General features: G+C 36.5%; 1 protein-coding gene across 8 annotated transcripts in view; it reads left to right on the top strand.

The window, feature by feature from the left end:
- The window catches only part of tenm4 (teneurin transmembrane protein 4), a 206451-nt gene that overhangs the window by 124355 nt on the left and 69313 nt on the right, over positions 1-12783 (top strand). For all 8 annotated transcript variants that reach the window (XM_026282777.1, XM_026282779.1, XM_026282782.1 and 5 more), the window contains 2 exons: positions 2450-2650; positions 9562-9747. In XM_026282777.1, coding sequence (XP_026138562.1) covers positions 2450-2650; positions 9562-9747 — 387 coding nt within the window. The remainder of the gene's footprint in view (positions 1-2449; positions 2651-9561; positions 9748-12783) is intronic.

The raw sequence follows: 12783 nt of genomic DNA, 5'->3' as shown, positions 1-12783 counted from the left end.
TATTTAAGGTGGGCGTACATGACCTTCGAGTTTGTAACGGGTCCATAAGTATCTGACTGTTCTCGTTACGCCTGGAAAGTCTCCCCGCTCCTTTTACATGCATTATGGATACTTCTGAAGATCCAAAGCAATCCATTAGGAGATGAACAAATTCTTTTGTGTCAAGATCCAATAAGTTGAATTTGCCCGGAGAAGTCTGAACTGAGACTACAGCGGCCCAACGAGAGCGCCGACCGAGGCTTGAAGAGATAAGATTAAAGTAGCCATTGTGTTTGGCAGTTTTTGACGGCTCTCATTTCAAGATGAAAAATGATCTGGCCGATTTTGACAAATGGTATGTTCAGACTCCTCTGACCCCCGGCAATTCTATTTCGGGTCTCACCGTCGGCCGTTTGAGGAAGAGAATGCCGACGCTGGCCCTTTAACGGTTCTACCTTTCTTCGCCGTGACCTTCAGGCGGTGATGATTAATTGCCAGGAGAGAGGCTCTTGTCATTTAGCCTATGATCTCTGTGCCTTGTGCCCAAACCATCTGCTAAGAGACCTGAACTCCTGCTTATCTATAGGAACGGCCTCTCCACCCATTTGTGTCACGGTAAAGGGAGTCTGCAATGTAGCGACCCCAACCCTCCTTTCCCATCATGTCCCAGCTGGTCTCATGTTAGCCATCTGTGAGGGCACATTCTTGGCTCATACCTTCGTTTTCTAATTGATATGCACTACTGTTCCAAAGTTTGGAGTCAGGATTTTTATTTAATTATTTTATTTTTTATAACAAAAGTGGCAGCCTTTTAATTGTTAATGCTGCTGTTTTAAACTTAAAAAGTTTTTTTTTTTTTTTTTTACAAAAATTTTAATACCGTATTTTCCGGACTATAAGTCGCACTTTTTTTTAAAAGTTTAGGTGGTCCTGCAACTTGTATTCAGGTGCGACTTATTTATCAAAATTAATTTGACATGAACCAAGAGAAATTAACCAAGAGAAAACATTACCGTCTCCAGCCGCGAGAGGGCGCTCTATACTGCTCAGTGCTCCTGTAGTCTACCACTAAGTAGCGTAGAGCGCCCTCTCGTGGCTGTAGACTGTAATGTTTTCACTTGTTTCTTGGTTCCAAATAAATGCGACTTTTAGTCCAGTGCGACTTATATATCTTTTTTTTCCTCGTCATGAAATATTTTTGGACTGGTGCGACTTATACTCAGGTGCGACTTATAGTCCAAAAAATATGGTATATATGTAACGGTTTCATTATTATAATTTTTTTTCAACAATGAAAATAATAATTAAAAAAATCTTCATGAAAGATCATGTGACACTGAAGACTGGAGTAATGATGCTTTGAAGTTAATGAAATCAGTGCGTTTACTTTAATATACGTTCCTAGTGAATTCCCAATACATCAAAAATTGACTTAAAAAATCTTGACAAACATGAGTTGTCGAGATAAATGAACAGCTATATCTTTCATTGAATTTCAGTTTATTTTCATGTTACTTGCATTCAAATTCAAAAATCCTTGTTGTGCATTCTGTTTGCTACATCCAAGTTGCTACAGGAATTGAAAAGTAATTGTCAGTTCAGGTCTGAATGGTAAATTTGTTCCTGAAGTATCCTTTTTATCACATGCATCACATTTCAAGTCAAAAGGGTTGCGAATTAAGTTTTATGTTCATTCAAATCAGTTTTTACTTTATTTTGCGAACCTCCGTCTTCCAAACTTTTGTCTGGGGTGACTGATCCATAGTAAATTCTTCAGCAAGGATTAGAAATGAATTTAAGAGTAACGTGGGTACAGGAAGTGGAGCTTTTTGCCCACGGGCCATTGTAGGTGTCCTTGTTTGCATTCTGTCACGCTTGGTTTTGGGTTCACAGTAAGTGGGGGGACCACATCCAGCATCGCTTTTCAATTTAGCAGAACATGCTCCGACCGCGCCAGTCTTTTCCCTTCCCGGCGCTGGGAGGAAATCTCATTACCAGCAGCTGGAGGAGTCAGAGAGAGAGAGAGAACGGGCAACACTCTTCCCACCTGCCAGTTTACTGCACGACAGCGAATGCTGCCATTTAATTTGACCGTTTGTAAATCCTGTTTCTCTCCGGGTTTTTGAAAGTGTCAGGCCTCCTCGGACGTGGCTAGGCATGTGGCACGCTCTCCACCACGAGAGCTATACCATCTTTTTTCTTTTTTTTCTTTTTTTGGCCTGGGATGGATGACTAAGGCTTGAGTCATACTTTGAAAGGAAGAGGATCAGCAGGGGACACTGAGATATGGCTGTTTAATGTGAATACATGCATCTGTTCAAGCTAGATCTAGTACGCTTGTCTTTGATGATGAGTTTGGTCTGATGGGAAATGGCTTCGCTGGTGGATTTTTACTTTGAATTCAGTTTCTGAATTATCGTTTGATGTGAAAATGAGTTAATACCTGCGTTATGTGTTTTCTATTTTGTAGTGGACTGCCTGGACCCGACCTGCTCAGGGAGAGGGGTCTGTGTGCGCGGAGAGTGCCATTGTTTTGTAGGCTGGGGAGGTCCTGGATGTGAGAGTCCACGTGCTTCCTGTATGGAGCAGTGCTCTGGACATGGGACTTTCTTGGCTGATACCAACACCTGTAACTGTGACCCCAACTGGACCGGTCACGACTGCTCCACAGGTCAGTACAGCGGTAGAATAGCATAATGTCCTATGCAATTATTATGTCTACTCTTTGGTTTTCCCTATTTCGGCCTTGTAACATTATTTATGTACGTATTTATTTCATTTGTTTGATTGTTTGCTATTTTCACTAAATGAATGCAAGGAAGAATTATATTTAGTTATTTTAATTTAAATGCACCAATCATTATTTATCTATATGCTATTATAGTATTGTTTTTTATTTTTATATTTTCAGTTTTAATTTTAGTAAAAGTTTTATTTTTGATATGTGCTTTTGTTTTGTTTGTTTTTTTGTTTTTTTTGTGTGTGTGTTTGTCTAAACATTAAAAATTTCTATTTAGATGTGTTTATTTTAGTTTTATTTTGGGAAATGTTAGTACTTTAACATAGCCAATGTTTTTGTTTTGTTTAGTTTTTTGCTTAATTTTGTATTTAGTTTAATTTTGTTATCCGTTTTATATATATATATATATATATATATATATATATATATATATATATATATATATATATATATATATATAATCATTATTTATTTATTTATTTATTGTTTTTTTGCTTAATTTTGTGGTTAGTTTCATTTGGTTTATTATCCAACTGTCAATGGGTAAAATACACATTAAAAGGTCCATGCTTCTTTTTATCACATATTAAATTATGTAAGTAAAATAGTTAATAACGGCAATTCAAGTTGACTTGCCTACATTTACCGCAGAAATATCTACCGACACTGGAGAAAACTTTTTCAACAAATGAATTAAAACAAAGCATAACATAAATTAATTGATAATAGTTAATCAGAAATACTACTTAAAAATCTGTCTTATATAAAATATAAATGCGAACCAAATTATAATTAATATTTTCAGAGTAGCACGCAACATTTTCGCAGACCAATTTCCAAATTGAAAATAAATATTGTGTATTTTTGACCCATGACAATTACTAATCATATAAGTATCTCATCCTGCACAAACAGCGGCTTTATCTGATCAGAGCACAGTATGTGGTACAGTGTAAGCATCACACTAATCTAAAGGGCAAATCGTACACCTTGAATCTCTCTTCGTGAGCGGTTCATCACATATTTATGCGTGTCTGTGCATGAACTGGTTCATGTTAAAATCTCGTAAACCCTCTAAATGAACCCTGATGCAGCTGATCTTTGCTAATCTGCATGCCACCTGTTGCCATGACAGCGGTGACTACAGGTGTCAGGGTGTAATTTCATGCTCCACCTAACTTACCTCGGTGTTCTCAGCTTGTGTGATTGAGAAAATTCTGCGAAAACAATGCATGCAAATCGCTTCAGTAAACATTCAGTCTTTTGCCTATAACAAGAAGGTTAAACTAAAATTTTAAATTTCTGAACACGTCGAAGACATTTCTTTCCTTCTGATTTAAGCCAACTTGGTTGATAAAATTAGCACTGTGCCATTTCTTTTCTATTTTCTCATCAAAAATAGGCAGTTTGGTCAAATTCTCCATGGTTTAAGAACAATTTAGTCCCCTCTTCTCGACCCCTCTCCTGGTCATGCCTGACCAGCTTTTCACAGAGATTTTTCCACATTTGAGCTGTTTCGGTCACGCTAGTTAGACCTCCATCAGGAGGTGGGGGTGAAACAGCAGCGTTTGATACAGCAAAAGCGGTTTGGCACTTCAAGGCGGACGGTGAGAGCCAGATTGTGTTAAGTAGCGGCCTGTGGATAGTGTGCTTTAGAGATAGAGTCTCACACTTGTGGTTTTATTAATGTGAAAGACACCAGTACAATTGTTTGAAACCAGGAGATACACCTAAACATTTTGCTTACAAAACTAATATTGAACATTTGTATTTCAAAAATACATACTGTATATATTAAATGGCAGACGCTTGGACACACTTAATAAAAATGTTCCTATGTTTCACTAGTGTTCCTGTGGCTCAGTGGTAGAGTATTGTGTTAACAATGCAAAAGGTTGTGGGTTTGATTCCCAGGAAACTCATGTAAGGTAAAAAATGTTAGCCTGAATGCACTGTTAGTTGCTTTGGATAAAAGCGGCTGCTAAATGCTTAGATTTAATTAAAAAATGTTATACAAGTCAAAATATGTTATCTGCAATGCAACAATCATTTTTTTTTTAATTAAAACTAACTAATTTGATTAGATAATTAAAATGTAATATAAAAAAACAATTAAACAATAACAAATAACATTAAATATTAATTCAGGTGTGTCTGAATTTTTTTTTGTGTATGTATCGTCAATTCTATCTATCTATCTATCTATCTATCTATCTATCTATCTATCTATCTATCTATCTATCTATCTATCTATCTATCTATCTATCTATCTATCTGTCTTATTTATTTGTCAGTTTTGCTAAATTACCAGTAGAAATTGTAGAATTATAGTTAAATATTTTCATTAAATATACATGTCCACCAATCTGTGTTGTTTACATACTATTGCTTTTGTTTGTTTGTTCTATTAAGATTGAAAATATTTGCACTTTTATATTTTAAGTTTTCATTTGAATTTTAGTTCAATTATATTTAATTTGGTTATGTGCTTTTTTCATTATTATTGATACTATTTTTATCTTTTATTTCAATTAATAACTTTTTTGTAATCTTAATTAATAACCTTGGATCAAACACTCAAAAAGTATATGCGCTTACTAAAAATTATTATTTTTTCCTTACTGTCACAAAAAGAAGAAAACCGAATGCTGTTTCACTAAACCATTTTTGAAACAAGGACATTTATTATTGATATCCCTCCAGAAGTGCTCAAAGCAGTGATGCAATATAGTTATTTTGGTCGCTGCTATTGTAAACACCACAAAGCTTTAGGAGATCCGAGGACTAATGGGAATTTTGCTTCAGCTAACTTTTGAAGCACAACTATCTGCAAATATGATTTTCTCTTTAATGCCAAGCAGACTGACCTATTAGGTAATCCATTGGCTTTGCTGGAAATAGCCATTTAAAGCCTGGCTTCTCAACGAAAGATGCAGCATGACTAAAAATGTTGAAAGAACTTACCCATTGTTTGAAATGGTTATATTGGGTGCCGCTGCTGTGACACTGTACGTATACGCTTCCAGTGTGAATCGTCGTGAGAGTCTGCGGAAAAAGGGGTTAGCCTTCCCCTGGCCACAGGGACTTGGGGCTAAAAAGCCACTAAATTGGACAAAAATGCCCCTGAACAAACGAATTGAATCTGTTACGTATGTTGCTAAAAAAAAAATAATATGAATAGATAGTGTTGGTTGTGGAATTAAGATCAGCTCAAGATGCGCCGTATTTTTTATTTGATTTTAGGTGTTTTTACAGTGTTGCACATTTTAACCAATCACACACAATTCTGTTTAGCTTTGGAATGCAATGGCCAATCAGAGGCGTTCAGATGAGTTATCGTTCAAACTCGCTGACTGAATCTCGTTCGCTGACTGAATTCCTGACTCTTGCGAATTTTCTCATCATAAACAACAAAGCGCAGAGGTGCATACAATGTAAGTAAAAGAATCATTTTACAGACTATACAGCTTCAATGATTATAACAACAGTTTGAAAAGGAAAATGTTATATAATTATCAATTTTTAAATGTTTTATTCAATTGTAATCCCGTTAAAGAAAAATTCGGTCCCATTAAACCTTTTTTTTTTCAGCCTACATGACACCCATGTCTGGTTCTTGCCTGAAAAGAGGGGTTTATTAAGTTTAATACATTTGGCTGCTTTAAGCCTTACCCTGGAGTTGGTTCACCCTCTGCCTATGTCAGCCTGCCTCTGCTTTAACTCACCAATAATGTACAAACACCCAGAACACATGTAAACTGAAAAATGTGAGCTATGGTAAAATAAAATAAAATCGTTTAAGACTTGTCACAAATTAATTGTGAATTAAAGTAATGGCTTGAAAACATTTGGGGGAAATAAAGCCACATAGCCACAGCTATGTATTTAAGTTTTTCATCAGTGTGTTTTTTTTTTTTTTTTTTACTTTAGTTTACTTTTAGTATTTATTTATTTTTTCGTTTATTACCCAATTTTCAATGGGTAAACTCCACATTAAAAGGTCCATGCTACTTTTTGCACTTTTTATTAAATTATGAAAGTAAAATAGTTTGTAACGACAATTCAATCTGACTTTTACCTACATTAACAGCAGTAAAAAATATCTACGGACACTAAGAAAACTCTTAAACAAATACATTTGAAAAAAGCTTAACAAATTAATTGATAATAGCTAATCATAAATATTATTAAAAATCTGTCTCATATAAAAAATGAATGTGAACAAAATTATCATGAATATTTTCAGTATAGCACGTAACATTTTCACAGAGCAATTTCCATGTTGAAAATAAATATTGAGTATTTTTGACCCTTGAAAGTAACTAGAAGTATCTCATCCTGTACAAACAACCTGCTTGATCTGAAAAACTGATAAACTTTGAAAAATATGAGCATTTATAAAATAAAATATTTACCTCTTTTTGCAAACGTTCTGGCAACCATTTAGCACTGACAAATATGAATGTATTGTTAATAAACTGTGAAAAATGTCAGCTTTGTTAAAATAAAATACATTTTAATTGCACAAGTAATATTTCTAACAAATTTGGGGGTTAAAATAAATGTTATGCCACAAAGCTAAAAGGAAATAAAGACACAAGATGAAAATCCCTTCCTCCCTCTCTTTGTCTCTCCCGCTTTTTCCTTCTTTTTGTCTCAGTTCTCTTGGTCAGTGTTGGTAATTGAATAAGAAAGCTTTCAGCTCTAGTATGTGGGCAGCCAGGCAGCTCCACCACGTTCTGAAATGAGCTGTTGCAAACAATCAAGATCTGCATCAATTAGTTCTCCTCCTCCATTAAAGGACGCAGGCAGGAGTTACCCAATTATTGTACAACGTTAGTAGCGTCTTTGCCCTGCAGTGAAGCATTGTGGGAACGATTCGCAGATGGTATCATCCTGTCATTTGGCTGGTGTGTTACCTTTATGAGAGTTGCTTTAAGGAACACTGTTATGAGAAAACGATACTCATATAATCAAGCGATTGTTTGTGTGCGCGACAGAGCGAAGGGCAAAATACTAAGCAAACTGAGAGAGGGACAATAAAGGAGAGCAAGAACCAGAGGAAACGAACTACTGTGTGTCAACTTGACAACTTTAAGCAGCTCTGAATGAAATGCAATCAGGATGCCTCTAATTGAAATGTTGCATGTGAAATTACGGGCATTTACATAATTTAACAAAGGCCCAGTGCTGTAATTAGCATGAGGGAAGGATTCTTTTTTTTTTCCTTCAAGCTTTTAAATCTGGTAATGCCATGTTATGGTTTGTATCTGAAAAGACTAACTTAACTCTGTTTAATTTGTAACAATGACAAAACATGAACATAATTGACTCATTAATAGCCTATAGGCAATCTTCTTTCTGCCTCCCTTCTGCATAGATTTGACAAATTAGGCACATAATCACTATTCTGTGTTTTGAAGACGGCCCTTATTTTTGACTTATTTTGCATAGCATGAAGATATTGCATTTTGTTCACCAACAAAAGTATATGCTACAATAATTTTGATAGAACTGAATACAAACACACATGCCCACACACACACATATTTTAAACACACATATACACATAAAATTAGATTAATTTAACTAATTGTAAGCACCATTCATTCATCCATTAATTCAGAGCTACCAAAAATAAAAATAAAAATCACACTTTAGCTTGGGTCCAATTCTCGCTATTTATCCAAGTTAACCAAGACTTTGCCTCAATAAACTCCTAATTTGCTGCTTATTATTAGTTAGTAAGTTTAGGTATGCAGTAGGTTCAAGGGATCTTAAAATAAGGTCATGCAGAATAATGCATTAATATGTGCTTTATAAGTAATGATAAACAGCCAATATGCTAGTAATATGCATGCTAACAGGCAACTAGTTAATAGTGAGAATTGGTCCCTGAAATCAAAGTGTAACCAAAAATGTGTAGAAGTCCTGTAACTGATGGCCGTTTTTAAAGTCTCTCACTTATTAATCACCTTTTTGCCTTCAGTAGTCTATGTTATACTATTCTCTGGTGTATTACTTTCCATGTCATCTTATCAGAAGTTGCATGTATGATAATTATAAAAAAAAAAAAGAAGGGGAAAAATGCTGTTTAAAATACTTGTTGATGAAGTCTAACTAGTCCTGTGAGCTTTACAAAATTACCATTTCACTTGATGATTTGTGCTTTATGCCAAACCTTTATCCTATACCTTTTCAGAATTAAAAACTCACTTGACAAAGTGTTAAGTGAATTAATTGGCACTATTGGTTCACACAGCCAAACCTTCCCAAATCCCATGGAGACAGAGACCGTTTTATTTTTGAAATCTCATGTGTTAGATTTAATTTGTGGAAAATCTCATGTGTTAGATTGAATTTGTGTTAAACTTTCAATTATTGTCTCCCAGATCCTTCTTTTATAGAAAAGCATTTTGTGCCATGCTGCCTCAGCTTTTACCTCATTACTTATGCAGTAAACCCGACTTAAATAATCCAGTGTGTCTCCATCTCTGTGGGAAGTCAAAATTGGATTTTGTTCTTTGGCTTTCTTCTTTTTTGCTTCCGTTTTTTGCCTACTCCCCACTACACAAAAGGAGGACGAGACACAGCAGAAAATCTGCCCTGTTAAACCTCCCACAGTCCCCGAACCCCTGCTTTGTAATGGTCTTATTAGATTTGTATTGTCCAAAGGGGATTGCCCCCTTTATGAGGTGTAGGAATTTCTTTTCAGTGCCCATCAGACAAGGTAGTGGAGCGTGGCCGTCCCATCACTGACAATCACTCCTGGATTTGCTTTCTCTTTACCCCCTGTCCCAACAACTATTCGGTAACACCCCTTCTCTCCTCGTGTCCCACAGAGCTGTGCGCAGCCGACTGTGGTGGACATGGCATCTGCGTGGCGGGCAGCTGTCGCTGCGACGAGGGCTGGATGGGAGCCGGGTGCGAACAACGAGCTTGTCACCCACGCTGCAGCGAGCACGGGACCTGCAAGGACGGGAAGTGTGAATGCAGCCCCGGATGGAACGGAGAACACTGCACTATAGGTGAGACGGATGCGCTCGTTTATGTGTGCGTGAAGTTTCGTGACGTGGGGAAGGGGCGGGCGAGGAGGTGTGAGAGAAGCATGCGTAATTGAATTTGTGCAACTCGGCATAGCATGAACAGGTTTGCTCAAGGATATGAGGCTTGTCTTCATGCATTTTAATGTGGGAATGGTGTCTTTTCATTTCTGCTCATCATTTCCCTCCTTTCTTATTCTCTCTGTCGTTCCTTTCGATTAGTTCATTTTAAACACAAACATTTGCATTGCACAAGCAGAGCAGTCACTGGAAAGACACTCTCTATGTTAGGAAATGAAACTGCGAAAACATTAAAACATTCATTATTTTTGCAGTTTTGTTTTGTCTTGACATTTTAGCTTTAATTTAGTTTTATTTGAACTTAAAAGAAATGAGAGACTGAAAGTAAGGGATGCCGTATGATAAAATCTCTGTCACACACTCTCTCAAATGATTTGTCGCTCTTATTAAATACATGGTTCAATAAATAATTACTTTTATTAACCCTACTGTATCATACTTGATATATTTGTTATTCAGTATGAATAAATCAACTTAGGTTTACTTCATTGAGGCAAAACGTCCAGTTGAGCCAGGTGTATTAGGTTGTGCCTTGGTCAAATTTTAGGATATTTAAGTGTTAAACTAAAGCTACTAGACAGTAGATAACAAAACAAAAGATGGATTCTTTCCCCGTCACCGCCAGGGCAGGATGACACCTTTTTTGGGTAGTTTTGTAATTGAAATATGGGTTGGCGTGGATTATTGAGCCCCTAATGAAGCTAAGCCAAACATAATGTTCTTATTTAACATGCACAACAGTGACCAGCAGTTCTCCCTGCCTGTTTACCTTGTACTTACTATTTGGAGACAAAATGGGTCACAAAAACACATGTCCCCAGTGGTCCCAAAATGTACCTATAGCTTAAAATGTATCTAGTCTTATGCACATATCTTTTTTATCATACAGTGTTTACAAAACTTATAGTCAAACATGTTACCTTGTTGAGCTATTGTAAATTATTTGGATTTCTGTAGATGTTTACTTGAAAAAAAAAACACATTTTGGTAACAGGTTGCAAAGAATTAAGGTTATGTAAAGACCCAATTTTTTTACCTTATTTGTTGAAAGTGCTACCTAACCCTAACGTACCCCTTTATTCACAGAGATATAATTTGGTAGCACTTTTTTTATTTTTCAGTCCTGTTCCTCATGTACATACTATGTACTTATTATAATAATTACAATAACTATGTAATAACTAGGTACTAACCCTGAACCTACCCCTAAACCTAACCCTACCCCATGTAGTTCTCTTTTATTACCAGAAGTTTGTTAGATAAATACAATGTAAGTACACTATAAGTACATGTAAGTACACATACTATAAAATAAAGTGTGACCTATAATTTGGTTGATAACAGTGTTGCACCTAACACCATCTTAATCGTAACTCTAAAATTTGATTGGCTGATTGGATTGGTGTCTTGGAAATCACATTAAGTTCTTGACTTTTGTTCTCCATCTCAGCTAAAGAATATGAATGGGCCAGTAAACAGTCTGTGAGACTGTCTCTCAGTGTTTCCGTCTCAACATCATTGTGTCTCTCTGTTCTACGTTTTGTTTCTCACCCTCTCCGTCTTATCCAAAAACATTCATGACATATCTGCCCTGTTAATGGAATTTACATACTCTTATCTGATATTGTATATTTTTAGTTTATCAGTCAGTGGCCCAAAAAAGAAAAGACGCCTCAGAAAACAGCTTCTCATGAAACAACAGAGGTGAACAAAGCAAAGAAAACGGTTTCTATTTTCATCTTATAAAGTTCCAGATCAGTAAAACCAGAAATGCAGGAGTATTGTTATTTATTAATTTATTTCTGGGGCCAGTGAACTACTATTCCGTCTTTTAATATTCTCTTGATACATTATTGATGTTCTTCATGCGTGTACCATAGCAGGGATCATATTTCTCATAAAGCGTGCACCATTAAAGGCAGTAAGTGTGATGGTCCATGATGTAATGTACAGAATGTTCGACAGATGACATCTTGCCTCTCCACTTCTGTTTGGATTAGAATGTGGTCATCTCATCAGTCACATGCCTTTTCTTTATAAGCTTTTGACATCATTACACAGTCTTAAACCTGAAGGATGTACTTGTATATACTGTATAAAAAATACTTATGCAATTTGTTTACAAATTATAATGGTGACATTTTCCAAAAAGTCTGCATGTAATACATTCTGAATATATTTATTATGCATTATGCATCCAATTGTAATACTCAGCCTATTCAGAAGAGCTTTATAATGGTTCATATATACAGGCTTCATCAGAAAGTGTCGCCAAAAAATCTCCCACCTGTAATACGTGTTCTGATAAACCGAGACTTCTCTCTACATCTGTTTTCATCTCTCTCTTTCTCTACCCTGTCACACCATACCTTTAACTTTCTCCCAGCCTGTGATGTGACGTGTTGCTTTATGCATGTTATTGTCCTTGCCATAGCTTTTGCAACCCCTGTGTTTCTGTAAATGTAGAAGTCTCGAGCAACTAGCCCATGCCTCTAGCTGTCTGTGTCTTGTCATGGAAGCAGCACTGTTCAAAACCTCCCTTATATGTCCTTGTCTTTTATCTCCCCCTAAAGCTCACTATCTGGATAAGGTAGTGAAAGGTATGGCACTCCTCCTGTCCTATCTTTTCTTCCTCTCTCATGTTCTGTCATCCATCATATTTTCATTAGCCCATCCTTCATAATGCTCATCCTGAACGAATTGCGCTTCAATTTCATTCAGCCCATGCTTCATGCCACACTTACCACAGTGCTCTCCGCATCATGCTGCTGTTGTTCCACCATATCCAATGCGCTGCGTTGCCACCTTGCCACTTAGCACCTTCGTGCCCGCTGAGTGGGCGGCACGATAGCTGGAGCGTCTCCTTACCCGCCACATCCCTGCTATGGAACTCAAGGGGATGGATGGTCCACAGGATCCAAGGAGGGAGGGCTGGTGGAG

Source organism: Carassius auratus, chromosome 15 (assembly GCF_003368295.1).
Source record: "Carassius auratus strain Wakin chromosome 15, ASM336829v1, whole genome shotgun sequence".
Taxonomy (NCBI): domain Eukaryota; kingdom Metazoa; phylum Chordata; class Actinopteri; order Cypriniformes; family Cyprinidae; genus Carassius; species Carassius auratus.
Note: the sequence above shows the minus strand (reverse complement) of the source record. Positions and strands in the feature narration are given on the sequence as shown.